We start from the raw sequence: 20,682 nt of genomic DNA, 5'->3' as shown, positions 1-20,682 counted from the left end.
TGTTTAAATATACAATGATGAGGAGGTGAGGAGGTAGGATGTGATAACATACTCACCGCTGTTTCTTTAAATTGAAATCACTGCTTTTTACAATTTCTAATTACTCTTTAACTTGAGTGATAGCCTTTGTCTCGAGATGAGTTGGTTCAACTTAAACACTCATTAAACTCTACTCTCAACTCGCTGCATATTACATTGTAATGAATCGCTGCTATAATTTGACAAATCCTTAATTTCTTTGCTGCCAGCATCTTCTCTTGAGGGAAAATCCTTATGTCTCATAAATGAGACGATTTTCTGATTAATACTATATATATATATATGTATTCTTGAATTTTATTTATTTCTGATTTCGTTAATATGTTAATGAGTATTATTATTATTATATTTTATTTGGCTAAATTCATGTGAAATGATTGGGGCATCACACACGTTTTGAGTAACATTTTATCTTCTCAAGTCACACGGAAAGTTTGAACTGTTTAATGGGAAATTCTGATTTTAATGGTCTAGCATGATATCAGAATTAATGCTTTATAGTTTTTACTATGGGGAATTCTGATTGCAATGGTCTAGCATGATCCCCAAATTAGGATTCTTTGTTAAAATCTCAATGTAATGTGTTTTGGGTTTTGTGTTGGTATGAACTTAGTTTTTCATTGTACTGCTTTCTAATAGTGTCATCCTTCTAAGATTTTTATAGAAGTTGGACTAGAATAAGCTTTATTAAATTTATTGTAATGTCCCCTTCTCAGTAAGGAGTAATCTGTGGTCCATTGGCCTATTCTAGATACTCGTAGGTTGATTGGAATGAGGAATTAGGGTTTCCTATTTTCTAGGAGGATTCTTCGTAGTTTTCAGGGATGTTCTGGTCGGAATTTGGCAGAATGAACTGAGGATTCCATCTAGTTTTTTTGAGAGCTACATGATGGTTTAACATGCATTCTGTTCTGGAGTGATTTCTGAACTTACTATTTTTAGTAAGTTGGTGGCAGCTGATTGGATTTTGAGGTTTTTCTGGGTTTTCCGAGCTCTCTTAGAGGGTTCGACGAGCATGTCTTTCTAAGATGTTTTCATGACTTACTATTTTTAGTAAGTGTCAATCAGGCAGTGCTATTTTGGCAGTCTTGTGCAGAGCTCCAATCCAGTCCAGAATTAGCATCTTCTACACTCTAGTTCATATGGTTGATTTGACAACAATCAGTGGGTGAATTATAATTGTTTAATTAAATATTATTACTTTATTCTAATGTTAATATTTAATTATTTCACTGATTATATTTTGAGGAATGACTTAGGAAGGAAAATATTATGTTATTTATCCTAAGTCCGATTTTATTTCCTAAGTCAGGTGGGCATCCAAAAGAAGTCATTCTACACTTAATATTATTTCCTCAAAGTTTGAACTTATGCACGCCATGTCTTGAGGAGGACATGAAATGAAATGAAGTGAGTTTCAAATGAATTTGGGCGCCATTTTAGGAGAATTTGAGTTTCAAAAATCTATAAATACAAGGGATGGGCTCCTCATTTGGTTATCTTGAAGAAATCATATTGTTATGCTACCGGAATGGTGAGTGAACTTGAGCTTTGGAGTTGTGGCTCTCTAGTTTAGCCAGTTTTGTACTTGAGACATAGTACCTAGCTGAGTGTTGGATTGTGGTGAAGTTTCAATGTGTATTTTCAGATTTTCAGTGTGTGGTGTGGATTTTAGTGTGGCTGAAGTGAAGATTTGATCGTATCTCTCTGCCTGTGCAATTGATTATTCTAGGTAATAGCTCGTTGGAAGCGTATCTGGAGGGCAACTATTCTTCTACCTTGGCGTTTCTGTTGGTGTACTTTCTGATTTTTGGCAGCAAATCAAACTTTCCAGCTGGGTCGTACCATTTCTTGGCTGCCTTGGGTTGCGTGTTGTCTGTTTGTGGTGTTCGCGGTGCAGGTTTGAGTCTCTGGTTGCATTGCCTTAGTCATATCTTTCATTTGCTTCCATTTTTGTGTCATTCCGAGTTGTTTTGGGTGAGTTATGAGCATAATAGTGAATTTTGTAGTGGCTGTTTTTTGTGTGTTATGCGGACAGCAGATTGTAATTTCAGTTTAGTGATTATCGGTGTGTTATTTCTTTGTGGGTGGGTTTGAGTTTGTTAGTTGTGATAAGTTTGGTGATATTCAGCAGTATTAGACAACATAATCTCTCTTTCCGATGCATTGAATCTCTTATTTGTAAGGCTGGTTAGTAGTACTAACAACCATTTCTGGATTGTAAAGCTTACCCTGCTGAAAAGTAGAAGAGGCTGGCTTGCCACCTACATTTGATATTTGTAATTCTGTCCTCCCGCTGCATAAGCGGTAGAGTGATATTTTGTTTGTAATGGTCCTCCCGTTGCATAAGCGGTTGAGTTGAGCTTTGTTGTGTGTGTTCATCCTTCCGCTGAGATATGCAGTAGAGTGATTCGTGCTTGAGTGTGTTTGTTTACTTGTCTGGTTTACCGCCAAGTTCCCTTGTTTTACCCGCTGGAAAGTGGAAGGGGCTGGCTTGCCGCCCGTTATTGTAATAAGCATTTATCTGAAGTTGTATCTAACGATCCCCTACTATCGTATGCTCTCACCCTCCTAGCTTGGGCTCTCAAGGAACAAAAGGTGTAAGGTTCCTTCTAGCTGGTTTTGGATTTCTTTCTCTAACCCTAACGAGTGTGGTTGTGTTTGTAATCTTGTTGAAAAAATAAAAACAAATTAAGGGGGATATTACATATATGGGTAGTAAGTTCTATCAAATGTATGAGTTGGATGCGAGTGCAAGAATTGGATGACATCACAACATTTTATAGTCCAATAGTTGCATTGTTGTCTGAGGAAAAGGTGGTTATTTGTGTTGTCATTCAGTTTTTGTGTTGTACTCTTCAAAACATGCTAATGTCCAAAAGCTGTGTTGTCTATATTGATTATGCAATCTAAGAATTATAGACTGTCCTTGAGTGTCTTTATTATTGTGTTTTAACTATATGAATGGTTTAAAGTCAACAGATATTGGGTAATGTTTCCTTTTGATAATGTGCATGGATTAAGATTATCCTGATCATATTTATGTAAATCCAAATTGGTTGGTAATGTATTGTCTGCTTGAGCAGCTAAACCTATTTGGTCATGACATCTATTATGTTACAGTTCTACTTGTGAGAGTAGGGAGGTGGTTATTTGAGTAAACGACTTATGGGAGTTATCTTGAAGCTTTTAACACTTGATTATCCTATCAGCTAGGATGGTTGATATCTTGACTTCATTGGAGGTGACAAATTTAAAGGAGTGGAAGAGATTGGATGTCCTTGTCCTTGATGGATACATCCTAGCATCATCTTCTCTACTTTGATCCCAACACATTGAAACATCTTCCCTTGAGAAAGTTAGCCAAGATTGAGTTGGTCATCTTTCTATCGGCATCACATCACATTGAAGCTCTAGTGCTCTCAATGGCAGAAGGTTCGTAAGCTATTTTGCATTATGTTCACCATCCATCACTAATAGTTAGGAGACCTTTAAAGATAAATCTTGTGGCCTATATATTGATATGCATACTATACCTTGGGGCAGGGTGCTTTGTAGTTTGTATAGTTAATCTTATCTTATGTGAGTTGGTGATACTTGGGTGTTGTGCATCAATGGGAGACGAGTCTTGATGGGTTCTTGGGACAATGAGTCAATGTTATGGTTGTGTAGTCTTTATGTTGTAGTTGAGAGTCATTGCTGTGGTGTTTTTGTCTTGTGTGATGTATTTGTATTCTCTATGTATTCTTTATGCTTACAATGTTATATTGTAAGTGATTGTGTTGGGGTGTTTGATGTTGTGTAATTGATGTTATGATCTTGTATGTGTATGAAACGGTTCTAAAGATGGATATATGTAACTAAAGAAATGAACTAATAAATAATCACTAGCATGTTTGTAATTTCCACACACTTGGTTTATTGATTGAATGCTTCATTGCCGGACTAATGGCTGGGAAGGAAAGTGACATCCTCATGGTGGGTTCAAGCCTTTTCCATCAGCAGCAATAGCTTGGAGGTACTAGTTTACAAAATTGAGCTTTATGATGTACATTGTACATGGACACTTTGCATTTGCGGTATTGGCTTTATGGCATATTGTATCCATTGTTATTGTTGAAGTTTGTCATTTTTGACCCTTTATATGTCTTGATTATGTAATGATGCTATCTTCTTTGATAGTACTAGAAATGTACTTGTGAGACTTTCATAGTAATGATATATATTTATTGGTTTTCATGGTTGATGACATGCGTGGTATGGGATATGTACTGTTTTATTATTTGAATATGTAGAAAAATTAGTTGACTTTAGGCTATCTTACATGTATCATTCTGCAAACTATTTTTCTTACGCTGTGTAAAAATTTGCTGAATTGCTCCCTTGAAGAACATAGAAAACCGGATCATATAAGAAACTTTCCATTGCAATTTGAAAAAGTAAATATGTTTAGAAATATGACAAATAAAACCCAAAAGAGATGACAATGTGACTAGCTAACAGCATAGCAATGATAAAAAATTCAATACGGTTCATTATTAAATGTTATTTTATTTGTAGGCTAAAAAGAATGTGCTCTTTCTTATACCTTTGCAGCTACTTCAGCATTTGAACTCCCTTGCTTGAACAGAGACCATGGAGCACGCTCATCCAGATATATATTACCAGCATTACCAATATCTATAATAGCTGCACACGCTGAGGAGAAAGAAAGATCCATGTAGTGGTTTCTTGCTTTCTCAACCTGTGAATAGTTAACATGCAAATCCAATTACAGAGAAAAAAATGTTAACGAAGTATTGACTATACAATAAAGAAATGACAGAAAAGATATTTTCATATTAACTTTTCTATTATGAACTAATAATAAAGAAAGAAAGATACAATGTAAAATAGAAAGAAATTATATTCAGTCCACTAGTCACCAAAATATGTCAATACTAAAAAATACACCCAGTTATAATAGCAAAGAATTAGGGTAAAGAAAATCCTAGGAGTAAAACTGACCAAAAGGCAAAACACTGAAGTAAAGTTACAAGAAGGATGCTTACAACAAGAAATATATCCTATGCCTGAGGAACTATGCATAACTCAGAACTGCATCTCAGCTAAAATGTGGGTTCAATGCAGAAGTCTCATTCAAATTAAGCTATTAATCGTATTAAACTTCTCTTTACTGGTATAAACATGTTAGACGTTAAGCACAAGCTCAAGAAATTACAAACCGAGGTTCTTACCAAAAAGCAGAAAATTTTTAGTCTCACCCCTTATTCAAGCATGAGAAAGCAGCAGTCTATGATTTCTTATAGTCTGCTAAAATAGCATTCTCATACAATAGCAAAAAACTAATATCATCATTTGTTTGATTAAAATGTGGATGTAAGGAGATAGAGAATGTCTGAGATTACATCTGCAGGTTACTTTTCTGCTCTTCATCACCACATAGCATGATGTTCTAGGTCTAATTTCTAGATGCCTCTTCAGGGACAACTATATTGCAAATGAATAAACTCATTGATCATTTTAGTTTCACTATATTATTTAAACAATCAAATTAGAGAATATGCCTAGGCGCACATGATTAATACTATTATTACTATTCTGATTCATACTGTTACTACTGATAGTACTAATAACTGTTGTTGTTATCATCATTATGGCAGTCATTATTATTATTTAAATCGCCATGATAGTGACAACCTAAATAATTTTATAAAGTACATATTAGATTATTGCTCACCTCTGCCAGTTGTAACTCACGGCCACACATCCCTTGCTCATCCTTGTATAGCTACCATCAAGTATCAACATCTCCACACTTTGCCTTTTGTTGATATGTTTCTTCTAATTCATCTGGTGACATCTCCTAAATTTAAAATTCACACGAACTGCATCACCCTCTCGTTCCCAATAATTGTTGGCTACATCCTAACAACACATCATGCATCAATTATCTAACCTCTCTTATTCATCCAGTTTTTAGTGCACAAATCGAAGGATTGAACTGATATAAATGAGACCCAATCTGATATTACCCACCTTCTATGACCATCCAATGGACAAGAAGTAAGCAATAACCAAACAAACCCATATGGCCCTCCATGAAACCACCGAATTAGACCAAAGCAAAGCCCCCTATATAACAAACTCCTTTCCTTGACTGCTCTATCATAAATAAGATGAATCTCACCTGCTTTCCATTGAGGTTTTAAGTAACATTTACTTCCTATACTTGATATTTCTTGCAAATTTAGATCATACCCATGCTAATATGATTGTTGGAAAGGACGAATCTTGGTCCTTATGGTTCCCAAGGTTCATACCTTGTCATGTCCCCTCTTTAGCTCTGTCTAGCAGAGACATGTGAGTTAGCCTATTATGGAGTCTTGTAGGTTGGCAATGGTGGATAGAGACTCAGTCAGGATATTCAGTGTTTGGATTTGGTGTTTCTGGCAGTAGTAGACCAGTTTGGAGTAGTTCCTTGATTTTAGGAGGCAGTTCCTAGATTTTAGGAGACAGTTCCTACTTTTTAGGAGGTTGTGACAGCGTCCAGGGTTGGGGTTCCATGAGACCATTCCTTGGTTTCAGTTTCAGGAGATTTGGGTGTGTTTCCTAGTTTCTAGGAGCATCCCTAGATTTTAGGGATGAGACTGCCAGTTGATCCATGATTTCCGACATCAGTCACAGACAGGTGGCAGGCTTTGTTTCAGACTTGTGGAGTCAGATGAGCATTATACGGCTATTTGGGATATATTTTTAATATTTCCTAAGTTAGCGTCTTATTAATTAAATAAAGCTATTTATATAGCTAATTGGAGTAATAAGGGGATTTTGGCTTCTTCTGGTCAGGCAGGCATATGTGTTATAGCTCGTTGGAAAGGTCTTGAATTATTATAACTTATTTTCATCATTCGGAGACCTTCTGGCACCTTGAGTTTTGTTATTTGACGAAAGGGGTGTTTTCCTATACATAAAAGCCTTTTTAATTAAGAATATGCCATTATTTAATAAAGGTAAAAGCATACTCTCCCTTTAGGGTTCGAGTAGCTTTGAGAGGGAGATAAAAGGAGATGTTGGCTCATTATTCTATTATCTTTTTACATCTTCAAACTTGGCATTTGTGAATTTTCTTTGAGGAGCGATTTTTGGAGAACTGGGACGCAAACCCTAGGGCTTGGATATTGGGACGCAAACCCCAATAGAAGGTTTCAGCAGCTTCATTTGGTTTCAGACTTTGATTGGAGTGCAAGTTCAGCATTGGAAGAGCTTTGGCTTTGGACGTTGGGTATATTGCTTGGCATGTGGGAGTTCCTTGGCTGCTTGGACGTGACTGCAGCAGCCGTACGGCCTCCTTCCAGCTGGCACGTGGGTTGCTGATTGGTATTCATCAGCCATCTCTTTTCATTGTGCGTGGATGGTCTTTCTTGCAGCCGGCAACATTATTTTGGTTGGTAGATACTTTGCTGGCATATCATTTATGTATTTTGCCTGGTACGATTTGTAGCTATTCTAGATTGGCTGAATATTATATTATTGCACATTATTTTCCAGCCTATTTCATATTTGCTGCTGTTGTTATTCATTGTTTACCTATATCTGGAAAAATACAAACAAAAACAAAAGACACAACCTTTCTGCAACTTCTGCCTCTCTCTGAAAGATCATTTAATAAACAGGAAGAATTTATTTTAAAACAAATAATTAAAAATTACAGCCTGTCAGCTTAAAAGATGCATCAGGGATCTTTCATACCTATTCATATCCCATTTTACTGATGGTCTACGACCATATCAATTGTCATTGCAAAGCTCATCTGCAACAAGCTCATCATAATCTTAATGGCATGCCTATTTCTTTCATTGTTCCCCTCCTTCATAGCTCATTTTGTTTGTCCTAAATCAATTAAGAGTGTTCCAGAGACAACACCAAGCTAGTAATATATTTATTATGAATAAGGATCAAACAAACTCTTGGGGAAAGTGAGGTCATGGAATGAGTACACCAACACTAATGGTTGTCATCGATTATGAACTAAAGCAAGGCCATCAAAAAGAAAACATGATTGTGTTTGGTTGTGTTGTCATGGTGCTTTCCATGAAAGAGAAGCTCCATGACCCCTATATGCACCTTGCCATCACTACAACAACATGCCTTGATGACTATAGGGCTTCTTAGGGTTGTAAGTTGTAACCATCCAATTTCAGTGTTTCAACTTTCAACCAATGTTGGTTCATCCCCCACAAATTTAGCCTCATACACACTAGTAGTTGGACAATGCCTTTGAAATTGCCACAATGTCTATTTCAAGGAGATTTCCCAGCCCCATTTCAAAACATTTTGATACAACAAAAATGCTGGTTGTAGATGTTTCTGGTGTAAACATCATTAGTATTCATTTGGCCTCTCTCAACCAGAGTTACAGGACTCGCAGAGTCTGGTCCAAACTTGGCAAGTCTCGAGGCGGGTCACCTCTGTCGAGACCAGAGGACCTTGGATTCGGACTCGGCTGAGTCTGGCCAGGTCTACACAGACTCGCTAAGTCTGTCGAACTCGGTGAGTCCCGGTGCCTAGACTCTGTCGCCCAACACCAATAAAAAAACACAAAAAAAATTAAAATGACTGTTTTAAGTGAAATAAAAGGTCAATATGTTTTCTCCCATACCCTAAAAAGTCATTTTTCTTGTTTGCAAACACAAGGAGAGAAAAGAGGGATTTGAGCAAAAAAATAGAGGCATTGAAGAGCATACTAGCATATAGATTGAAGAGGAGATTGCAATTGTTGATTGTTTGTGCAAGTTAGTAGCTTGCATTCAAGCATTTAAAGGAGTTCAAGAAGGATTTGGAAGAGGTCTCTACAAATTTGAAGGTGCAGTTTTTTAATTTTGAAGCAAATTGAAAGAGGTAAGTTACATTTTTTTGTTTTTAAAAATTTTCTTACTTTCATATCTCAATTTTTTAGTACATTTGTTTTGTTTTTGTTTTATAATTTTATTTTATATTGATAGAAAAAATATGAAAGTTGAAACCCTAGTTTTGTTTTTTCTTTCTATTATTTATTTTTAAGTTTTAACTTAATTAGAATAAAATAAATTATGCTGATTTTATTTATTTATAATATATTGTAGCATAATGTCTCAGCCTAGTGGAAGTGGTGCCCCAAAGGCAGCCCTAGTTAGAAAGGATAAGGCTTGCAAACATGGCATTTGCGGTTCAAAAAAAGGGGAAGTAACATATACTCATTGCAAAACAAAATATAATGGGGGAGGTATTAACCGGTTGAAATATCACATTGCATAAATAGAATGCCATGATGCAAAACCATGCAAAAAAGCACCCCCTGAGGCTATACGTGAAGTGCAAGCTCAATTAGAGGAATTTGAAGAGAAAAAAGAATTAAAAAGGAAGCAAATGGAAGAAATGGCAGCCATTGGTGGAGAGGCTTCTTCAAATCCTCGACCTCCATTTCCTGCATCTGGAAGTAGTGGTAGTGCGAGTGTGAGCATTGGGCCTTGTATTCGTAAAAATAAATCCACATTAGACTCACTTTTTGTTCCACGCACGACTCCGAGTGCCCAACTATCGCTTGAGAGCATGGGTTGGAATAAGGAGAAGCATGATGCTGCAAAAATAGCAATTGGAGACTTTTGATTCTACAACAACATTCCATTTCATGCAGCGAGGTATTCATTAGTATTTTGATTTCTATGTCTTAATTTTTTTTCTTTTAAGAAATTAAGAATTTAAGAAAATAAGAGTATGCCACATTCATTATTTTAATTTTTAAAGTTACAAGTAAAACTTAATAGTTAATAGTAAATACTTATTCCGTTTATTTTATTTGTTTTAGGTCTCCATACTGGCAAATTATGGTAGATGCCATTACTATTTGTGGTCAGGGGTTCAAAGCCCCTAATGATGAGGAGAAAAAAGGCCCTATTTTGAGTCAAAAGGTGGCCGATGTTAAAGCCAAAATTCCTGAGCAGCGTAACATATGGAGGAGGAAAGGTTGCACCATCATGACTGATGGTTGGACCTACATTGCTGAATTTTCTTGTCTCCTCATTAGGTAATTGTACTTTGTATTTTGTAAAGAATATTTATTATTGATTTAGTGATTAAGTTTTTTAATTTTTATTTTACTAAATCTCTTTTTTTTTCCTTTCTAAGGTAGCACAGTGTTCTTGAAGTCAATTGATGCTTCAAGGAATGAAAAAAATGCTGAGTATCTCCATGGGGTGTTGGAGGAAGTGTTGGATGACATGGGTGAGGAGAATGTGGTGCAAATAGTGGCAGATAATGCGGCAAATTATGTTGTAGGTAAATTTCTTATGGAGAGGCACCCCACCTTGTTTTGGACCCCTTGTGCTGCTCATTGCATTGACCTCATATTGGAGGATCTTGGTAAAATTCCATGGATTAAAATTTGTAAATACATATATAATCATGCTTGGGTCATCAACCTTATGAAAAGAAACAAATAAGAAAGAGTTGTCTCATCTAGGAATTATCCGATTTGCAACAAATTTTATCACGTTGCAATCCTTGCTTCAGTCCCGTTGATGTGGTTTTTATGACAGTGCCTAACACAGAATAAAGTTACCAACAATCACCTTACTCTCTCTTGATCAAAGTGCGATTGTGTGCTAAGATCGTAGGAAGATCAGACAATTGACTCCAAGGTTCCTATGTACAACGGACGTGACTCAGTTGGCTGATGTGATATACTGGTAATCCAAGGGGCCTTACATACTCTCAAAGAAGATTAGACAATTTTGCAACTTCAAGGAATTGACTCGCGAATTATTTAGCAATGAAGGGCTCGTTTTTTAGGAATTTTTGATTTAAAATATGCGGAAAGTAAATAGGAAGGGTTTAGAAAGCTACACTAAATCTAGTCTAACTCAATGAACAAAGAGACAAGGATCACTTGTGTGAAATTAAACCACACTTCGCTTCGCCAACATAGTACAACTACGTGTTGTGCGTTGCACATGCTCGTTGTCGCCGACAAGGTCCCCCTTCCCTTTTTTTTGAGCCTTTTGTCTTCGCCCTGTTGAGTTTCGCGCAGAGTGTCTCACGTCCTTTCGAGCGAGCCCGTGACCGGTCTGTGAAGTGATGATATTGAAAGAAAAGAGCCGATGATTCCATTAGGCTAGTCCAGCCCTCGGGCACAAATACCAAGAAATTGTTCAAAATTGTGAAATCGCCTTGGATGGGTGTAAGGTGATAGAAGTTGGCGAAGCTCGCCAAGCAAAGAACAACATGTCTGAAGGTCGCATGACGACCCAAGATTGTCATTTTTCGTAGTGAGATAGATTACATGAGGTTTGTTTTTGCGGAGTTTACGAGATTTGAACGAATGACGATTTTTGACAATCAGAGAAGGAGCGAATTTCGTTTCAAAATGCCAAAGTTAACAAACTCGCCCAAGTGCCCAAGCTCGCACTCCTTGAGGAAAAGGTAAAAAAATGCCAAAATGCCCAGGAGGGGGTGAATTTTGAACTTTCTGGCCACAATGAGAGAAATTCACAAAAATGCCAAAATGGGCATAAGGTTCGAAAATCCACGAGGTTTGCAAAATCGCCCAGGGGGCTGAATTTCGGCCCTTGGGGTTGAAATTTTAGAAAAGTTAAAAACTTGGCAAAATTGCCCAGGGGGCCGAATTTCGGACCTTGAGGTTGAAATTTTAGAAAAGCTAAAAAATTGCCAAAATTGCCCAATGGGCCGAATTTCGGACCCAGGGGGTGAAGTTTTAAAAATTCAAAAGTTGAAAAAATGGACAAAAGGTCCGAAAATGCCTTAAAATTTGCAAAAACCCCCCCAAGGTCCGAATTTCACTTAAGTTGTCAAATTTCAGACCCTGGGGCCAAAATTCGAATAATTCTTAAAGTTGCAAAATCGTTGAAAAGGTTCGAAATTCTTAAAGTTGCAAAATCGTTGAAAAGGTCCGAAATTCTTTGAAGTTGCAAAATCGTTGAAAAAAAAACTCCGAAATTTCTTTAATGTTGCCAAAATCGCCTTATGGGCCGAATTTCGGACCCTAAGGACAAAATGGAAGAATTCGTAAAACTCAAAAAAGAGCGTGAAAGCCCCGAAAATCGCCAAAACGTCTAAAAGGTCTGAAGTTTGTGTGAAAAGCGCCTAAGTATTTCAAGGAAAAACGTAGTTTAAAGTTCGCAAGAGCCTCCAAACCCTCGAAGTTCGCATTTCGGAGGACAGCGTGTGAATTACGAAGTCGGCAAAGTCCTTCAAATCGCCGAAATTGGCAATTCCCCCCCGAAACGCCGAAGATTTTAGAAGCCTCCAAATTGTCGAAGACCACGATTTAGGGGATAAGTTGCGGAATTATAAAGTTGCAAAGTTTTAACATGCACCCAAACTGCCGAAGCTGCGAAATCCCTGAAGCCCGAAAATCGCTAACAATAGGAGGGGTGTTGGGTGCGAGAATTGTAAGTTTGCCAACCATATCGTTATCCGGAAATCGCGCCATATAAATTCGCATTTGGTTAGCCATCAAGAATCATGTGGAGCTCATGCAGTCGGCAAGAGGTTTTCAAAACGCCTATCTTTGACGCGGTTTGAAAAGGCACGCAAAGGGTTAACTGCCATTTCGCCTAAATTGCCCAAGGTAAAAATTGCTTACTCTAAAAATGACAAATTCTTTTCAAACAACAACTGCGAAAATTTGAATTGAAGGATAACCGTTGAAATTCTAAAATTTGCAGAACTATCCATTCGTCTTTGCACAGCAAGTCGGGCAATTTCTCGCCATCCATTTTCATCAGGTAAGTACGCTTTGTCTCTCTTGATAATCTGAAATATTTATAAATTGGATGCATTAGAGTGCTTAAGTCTTCACAATTCGCATCTTTTCTCCGATTATTAAAGCGTCATTCAAAGTAGTCGAAAATTAGAATTTGCTCCTAAGATTTAACTAGAAATTGCATTTTTTAAACTTAGGAAAATTTTTCGAGCTTTGTCCCTTTTGAAAATTAATCCAAAAAGTGCTTAAATATAAATCTGCGATCAAAAGCTTCATGAATAAATGTTTTACTCAATCAAGCTCTCAGCTAGCAATGTCACTCTGTTTCCAATCTAAATTTTGAATTAATCCTTGAATGCTGGAGTATTCTCTATCTAACCCGCCTTACTTCTTTTATATCGCCTCGTAATCCGCGTCCGACTGTGTAGGATAAATGCCTAAATCGGCGGTAGAATCATCAAAGACGCCCGCTACAGTCGAGACATCGCGAGCATCCAAATCAGATATCCCACGCAAAGTTGAAAGGATGAAGTACCAGTATCAAAGAGGAGGATTGAGGGAGTCAAAAGTTCAAAGCGTTTGGGACAATGTCGGTGATGCCAATCTTGGCCATATTGACATCCAGGACTTCAAGAATCGGGTCTTCTCCCCTAACGCATATGGCAAGCCTAGACAGATGGTAGAAAGTGGCATCGCCCAAGTGGCGGGATTTCCTCCAACAGTGCAAAACTATGAGTTAGTGGTAGAGGCTGCTCGACATTATCAGCCAGGTTCCAGATTGGTGCTCCTTGAGAATATGACTCTCGCCAACTTCACTCCTGAGGCCATCGGCGACGTATTCAACATTCCCTTCACAAACAATCCCATGGCCACGACTATAGATGAGGCATAGGGGGCATATGATATGAATCCGGCTAGATGCAGAACCCTGATCAACGAAGAGTGGTACAAGGAGAGAAGGCTTCCAAGCGCCAGAATTGGGAAAAAGACCCCAAGAAGTGACTTTCATAATGAGCATGGGGATATGGTCACATTACTCAGCTCGGTTATGGGACTTCCTAAATCCAACTACTTTGAAGAGTGGATGTTTTATTTCACAGAGCAAGTTTTCGCTGGGAAGTCTAAGTTTGACTAGGCCCAGATTATAAGCGACAACATCCACGCTCAGCTAATTGAACTCGAGAGAAAAAAGTACTTCACTATGACCTCTTAGTTGGTCTACATGTTCGCCAAGAACCAGCCACTACCAGGTTTGATAATTAAAGGTGAAATCGGGAATGGGCCTGGTCAGGTAAAGGTCTATGATTGTTACCCGCAGCTGCACTACCAAGATATAGCTCAGAGAGAAAAGAACAACCCGGCTTATGGAGTTGGCCAATATGAGCACGCCAATGATGCCTTCACAATGCGCTTGGTCAGACTAATGCAAGGAGGATTACACATAAGGCTCTCAAAGCAAGCTACTATTCTAATACAGAGATACGGAGCCTGGTTCATCCAGTTCCCAAGGTTCTCCTATATCCGAATAGCGGGCTTTGATGGTGCCCCTCTCCGACTTCCACGGTACCCAACCGACAAAATAGTTCTTATGGAGGTCGCAAGGCAGTCATGTCCGGCCAACATCTTACTCAGAGAGAGCAAGCAGGCTGGATTCGCGTTCCCCATGATTATAGGCAACCAGGATGTCCATCTGAAGACCCTCACCCTAGCAGAGGAATCCCTCACAGAGCTGGCCTCTTATGGCCTACAAGAGCATTTTCTGAGGAAATATTTCGATCACGGTAATCTGGCAAAGAGAGCCTATGGCCGGCAGTACAGAGCAAAGGAATCAGTTGAAGACTATTGGAAGAATTGCTCTGATAACTATGAAGTCCGAAGGTGTGAATATTCTAGGCTGAGTGTGCAGCAGATGCGACTCTATGGATATCGCCGGGTCCCAGATCAACTCATAGATTCAGGAAATTGCCTCCAGGTCCGAGAATTTGAAGCAATAAGGCATCTTTTGCCAGGCGTTGATTGGTCACAGGACCCTATCATTGATTTTGAGGCAGTCATGGCAGCCCCAGCAAGATATACCGACCAATGGTTGCATCAGTAGATTGAGAGACTAATTCACGAAGGAGTCCAGTTCACCTACCACCTAATGGGTAGCCTCAATTCTCAGTCCTTCGAAGATGAGGGAACGTCCAGTGTGTTGGTTGAAAATTTTGTACACTTGGAGAAATATACAAAATTGTGGTTTCAACCACAACACACAAGTAAAAATTCTCCTAATTAAGGGAAGGCTCCCCCTATCTAACTACAACTTGGAAAATAAAATAGGATGGGACAACAATCTTTCTTCTTTTTTCAAGAAAGACAATATCCTTTTCTCTTCACAGAAAAGGATAGTGATTGAATAACAACAGTAACCACTTTCAAGTGAAATAAGAGAAAGGAAATGAAGTTTCTTGAAAGCGCAAAGACTTCCGTCACTTCCTTCGGGACGGGACAACAATATCAAGCTCAAAGACTTGACTATTGGAAGTCCTATCTACCCTTTGCTATACTAAATTTTACAACGAATAAAACATAACAACTCAAAAATTGGAATAATCTATTCTTTCAACACAAAGACAAGAACTAATGCAAGCTCAAAGACTTGCTGCTATTTCTTATCAAACAGTAATTTTTCCTCAAGAATAGACGCAAGCTCAAAGACTTGCTGCTCCTTCAAGAGAGTTTCCTATTTAAATTAATCTTCTCTACTTGTAGCTCAAAGACTTCAAATTAGATTGGACTAAGCTCCCTTAGAAACACTTGGCATAGAAGAAATAAAAGATTCAAACTCAAACATGTAGCTCAAAGACTCAAAACTTGAGTAATCCTTCTTCATTATTCTTCAAAAACTTTCAATCCACATACATAAGCTCAAAGACTTCTTGCTATAAATTTGGCAGAGTATTTGCTTGCTTTCCAAAAGATATCTATTACAATAGACCCCTCAAGTATTTATAGAAGAGGAGCCTTGAGAAAAAGGTGGGAGGATCCTAACTAACTTGAGAGATTCTCTCAACCACCAAGACTTATTCAATAACTAACTAAGAGTTATTCCAACTAACTAAGACTTATTCCAAATACAGTCCTAATTGAACAAAACTTGTAGTAGCCTTACATGTAATTACAAGAGTGCAAGTAATGTGTAACTTGCTTTTTACAAAAAACACTTTTACATGTAACTTGTCAAAACAAAATTACAAATGCATAATTAAAACAATTCCATGTGTCTAAAGACACGACTCTAACTGCATCATCTTTTGTCTGTGATGATCTTCATGTCGCTTCAGGATGCTAGAAGTTTAAGTATTCTGTATTGGTAAAGACATCTTGAACCAGAACGGGAACTTGCATCCTTATCTTCTTGCTTGGGGTAGTACTAGATTTTCAAGAGGGAAAGGGCGCCTTCCTCTTTTCATGTCATGACCATCTTTGTCTTGAAAGCATTCTATTGTAATATCCCACTAATTTTTTTTTTTTGATTTTTAGACCAATAACAATTCATCCACAACAAATAACCCGTTAAGGATAGAGGAATAAACCAAACAACTGAAAGGGAACCCTTCCACCTTTTGTTCACCGAGAGCCCAGACTGGGAGGGTGAGAGCATATTGTGTTCCGGGGATTGTTAGCAATAATAATAAAACTGAAAATCACAATGCATGGGCAGCAAGCCAGCCCCTTCTATTTATCCAGCAGGATAGAAACCAAAGCTCTTGGCGGTAAACCGACCAAGGGAAAATTACAATAAATTGAAGTTCAATCACTCAACCACGTATTTCAGCGGGAGGACATTACATTAAACTATCACTCTACCGCATATTTCAGCTGGAGGACCATTGTATTGAACTTATCACTCGACCACTTATTCAACGGGAGGATAGAATACAAAACCTGAATTACAAAACTTGGAAGGCGGCAAGCCAGCCTCTTCCACTTATGCAGTGGGAAATACAAATGAAAACAGAAAGAAGGGATGATCAGTACTACTGAAACAACCTTACAATATTGAGATGAGATGAGGAGAATAATTGCAGATTTCTACAGCAAGACTGTAATTTTTTGTTACACTGATCTGCAGGCTAAAAGTACAGTTTCAGCAGCCCATGGAAACATCAAAACACTCATAACTCATTCAATTTTTACCCGAATTGATTCAAATCAATCCCAATCCCATCGTACATCAAATGCAATGACAACCAATCAAAGCCGCATCCCAAACAAACCCAATTTTATTTTGCACGCATCCCAATGCAAAATAGGAAACCCACGCCTAGCCTAGGAATTTCGATTTTATCTATTAAATTCATTGCTTAGTTTAAAATGCTAAAAACTCACACATTGTATCGCCATGGCATGGAAGGAAGGATGAGCCGGTACCCAGATGGATGGAGTCGCCTGGTTAAGAGATATGAGCAAATTTCACTTTCAGCAATCCTGCGACCAGCAACCAGAAACAATCAAATCCAACATCAATCACTCCATAATCTGCAACTCATTAACCAATCTGCAATGGGAACACATGGGCACAACTAGGTACTATAGTGCAAGTACGAAACTGAGACTCAGCTAGGAAGCCAACTTCGAAGCTCAGATTTTCAGTAGCCAAACCGACAGCATAATGATGCAATTTTCAAAGATGGTGCAAATGGGAGCCCAAGCCTCATATTTATAACTTCACTCTTCAAATTCAAATGCCATTCCTCCAAATTCCATGCCTTACATTTGAATTTCATTCCACTACATGTGGACCCAAGTGTAGCGCCACTTTCTCCTAAGTCAAAATTCATGCCGAAAAAGGGGGAGGACCCACGTTAAACACTTAGGCAAATAATGGAGATGCAATGTGAAATAATAATCTTCTAAAATATTTCTACATCCCATAGTACACCTGAATTTCGCCAAAACTTAGGATAAAATAGGCATTAATCCCAAATTTAATAAACCGATAGCCAATAAACAGATTAATTAAATATTAACCTTAGGATAAGGAAATAATATTTAATTATGTCGCAAATGACTCCCGTACTGATTCTTATCACAACCAGGATGAAACTGAGCCCGGACGACCACAGAACTACTGCAGGATTAGAACCCTATCTACTGCCAAAAATAGAATTGTGCCACACAGTCACTTACTAAAAAAAGTAAGTCAAGAACTAATGCTCAGAAAAGCATGATCATCGCGTCCAGAGGCAAAACATGGAGAGCTCAGTAGGACAGTAACACCAGAATGGTCATTCCCTGACTTACTAAATATAGTAAGTCCTTGTTTCATCAATGCTAGATCCTCATTCTTCATTCCACCTAGCCTACGGGTCTCAGGAATAGGCTAATGGACCATTGAAAGAGCCTCAATGAGAAGGGGACATTACAGTTCGCCCTCCCCAAAATTGCTTGTCCTCAAGCAACTACAAGGCTGGATGCAATAAAATCTCCTCATTTTCCCACGTAGCATCCTCTGCTGGTAGATTCTTCCATTTGACCAAGTATTCCTTGATCACTCTTCTCCTCAAAGTTCGTTCCCTGAATTCAAGGATAGCTTTTGGAACCAAAACCAACTCTCCCTCCTCATCAAGCGGAGGTAACTCAGCTGAAGCAACAACATTATGTCCCAGAGCCTTCTTAAGGCGAGACACATGAAATACATTATGGATCCTGCTGCTTGCTGGTAATTCCAATTCATAAGCCACTTCTCCAACCCTTCTGTTGACTCTGAAAGGCCCATAGAATTGAGGCTTCAATTTCTCAACCCCACTTTTCTAGAGAGTAGACTGTCTATAGGGTTGGAGCCTTAAATAAACCATGTCGCCCACCTCAAAGGTGCACTCAATACACTGCTGATCAACATACAACTTCTGCTGATTCTGTGCATGCTGGAGATTGTCCCTCAAAATTCTTAGAATATCCTGACTTTGCTGCATCATATCCTTTGCCTGAGGGGTTCTGCTATCACCAAATACCAAGTCTGCGAAGCTAGGAGCTTCATAACCATATAGTGCCATGAATGGTGACATCCAAATGGACATGTGATAGGAAGAATTGTAACAATATTCCCCTAGGTGAAGCCATCTCACCCAAGTATTCTGCTGCTCTGAGACATAGTTTCGAAGATAACCTTCCAACAACTTATTCACTATCTTGGTCTGCCCGTCAGTTTGAGGGTGATAACTGGTGCTTGGAGTGAGCACAGTACCACACAATCTGAAAATCTCCTGCCAAAAAGCACTTAGGAACTTGCTGTCCCTATCACTCATAATGTTCTTTGGTAAACCATGCAATCTGAACACCTCCCGGAAGAACACTTCAACAACTTGTGCTACTGTAAAAGAGCTGATGATGGCGAAGAAATGAGCAAACTTTGTAAGTCTGTCCACCACCACATAGATACTATCCTTCCCCTGAGCCCGAGGCAACCCTGTGATGAAATCCATGGAAATATTTTCTCATTTTTGACCGGGAACAGGCAAGGGTTGTAACAAACTAGCTGGTAGAGTGTGCTCATCTTTGTTCCTCTGACATGTATGACACTCTTTAATGTACTTCAAAACATCATTTTTAAGCCCCTTCCAAGAGAATCTCTCTTGGATCTGCCTATATGTTTTGAAATAACCTTGGTGACCAGCAAGGGGGATGTCATGGAAAGTCTTCAAATCTTCTCTTTTAACTTAGATTCAGGTACTATGAAGATTCTTACCTTGTACAGTATCAATCCCTCAACCAATTTGTACCTTTCATCATGAAAAGTACCTTCTATAAGGCTGATTGCAGACTGATTTTTGGCATAATTAGCAAGCAATAACTCTCTCCAACCAGCAGTAAGCTCGCAAAGTGAGCTTAAATGGGGTCTCCTGGATAAGGCATCTGCCACCACATTGTTTTTGCCCTTAACATACTCAATATCGAAGTTGTAAGCTTGTAGCTTACTCACCCATTTCTGCTGTCTGTCATTCAGATCCTTCTGATGCATGAAGTGTTTAAGACTATTGTGATTAGTCTTAACAATGAATTTACTCCCCACCAGATACTGTCTGAATTTTGCAAGTGCATGCATTATGGCAAGCATCTCCTTATCATAAATGGAATATAGTCTCTCAGGACCTCTCAACTTTCTGCTCTAAAAAACTATAGGGTGCTTACCCTGCATGAGGACCGCACCAACACCTTCTCCAGATGCATCACATTGTAGCTCAAATGACTTGGTGAAATCGGGCAATGCTAAAATTGGGCAGGAGCTCATGATCTTCTTAAACTACTCAAATGTTGTCTGTGCCTTTTCGGACCATTCAAAGGCCCCTTTCTTCGTAAGGTTTGTAAGGGGGGCAGCCAACTGAGAATATCCCTTCACAAACCTCCGATAGAATCCACATAATCCCAAAAATCCCCTCAGATGTGTTATGTTTTCGGGAGTAGGCCAATCAATGATAGCTCTAATCTTTTCAGGGTCTACCTTCACACCACTCGCACTGATAATATGACCAAGGTAGAGCAACTCTTCCATCCCAAACTTACATTTGGACTCCTTGGCAAATAGGGATTCAGATTCTAGTATGCCCAACACTTCATCCAACTGCTAAAGATGTTCTTTCCAAGATCTACTGAATATTAGGATGTCATAAAAAAATATCAAAACAAAGTTCCTCAACTGTTCTTGGAAGATTCTGTTCATGCATGACTGGAATGTAGCAAGAGCATTAGTCAAACCAAAGGGCATGACTAGGAACTCAAAATGCCCAAAGTGGCACCTGAAAGCAGTCTTCTCCACATCTAAAGCTCTCATTCTAATTTGATGGTACCCCGATCTGAGGTCAATCTTGGAGAACACTGCCCCATGTAGCTCATCA

The 20,682-nt window shown here is 38.6% G+C and overlaps 1 protein-coding gene across 1 annotated transcript in view; it reads right to left on the bottom strand.

Annotated features, from left to right (window-relative positions):
* The window catches only part of LOC131055445 (methionine--tRNA ligase, chloroplastic/mitochondrial), a 165,343-nt gene that overhangs the window by 47,722 nt on the left and 96,939 nt on the right, over window positions 1–20,682 (bottom strand). The window contains exon 6 of the mRNA XM_059212345.1: window positions 4,628–4,783. Coding sequence (XP_059068328.1) covers window positions 4,628–4,783 — 156 coding nt within the window. The remainder of the gene's footprint in view (window positions 1–4,627; window positions 4,784–20,682) is intronic.

Source organism: Cryptomeria japonica, chromosome 10 (assembly GCF_030272615.1).
Source record: "Cryptomeria japonica chromosome 10, Sugi_1.0, whole genome shotgun sequence".
Lineage (NCBI taxonomy): Eukaryota > Viridiplantae > Streptophyta > Pinopsida > Cupressales > Cupressaceae > Cryptomeria > Cryptomeria japonica.
Note: the sequence above shows the minus strand (reverse complement) of the source record. Positions and strands in the feature narration are given on the sequence as shown.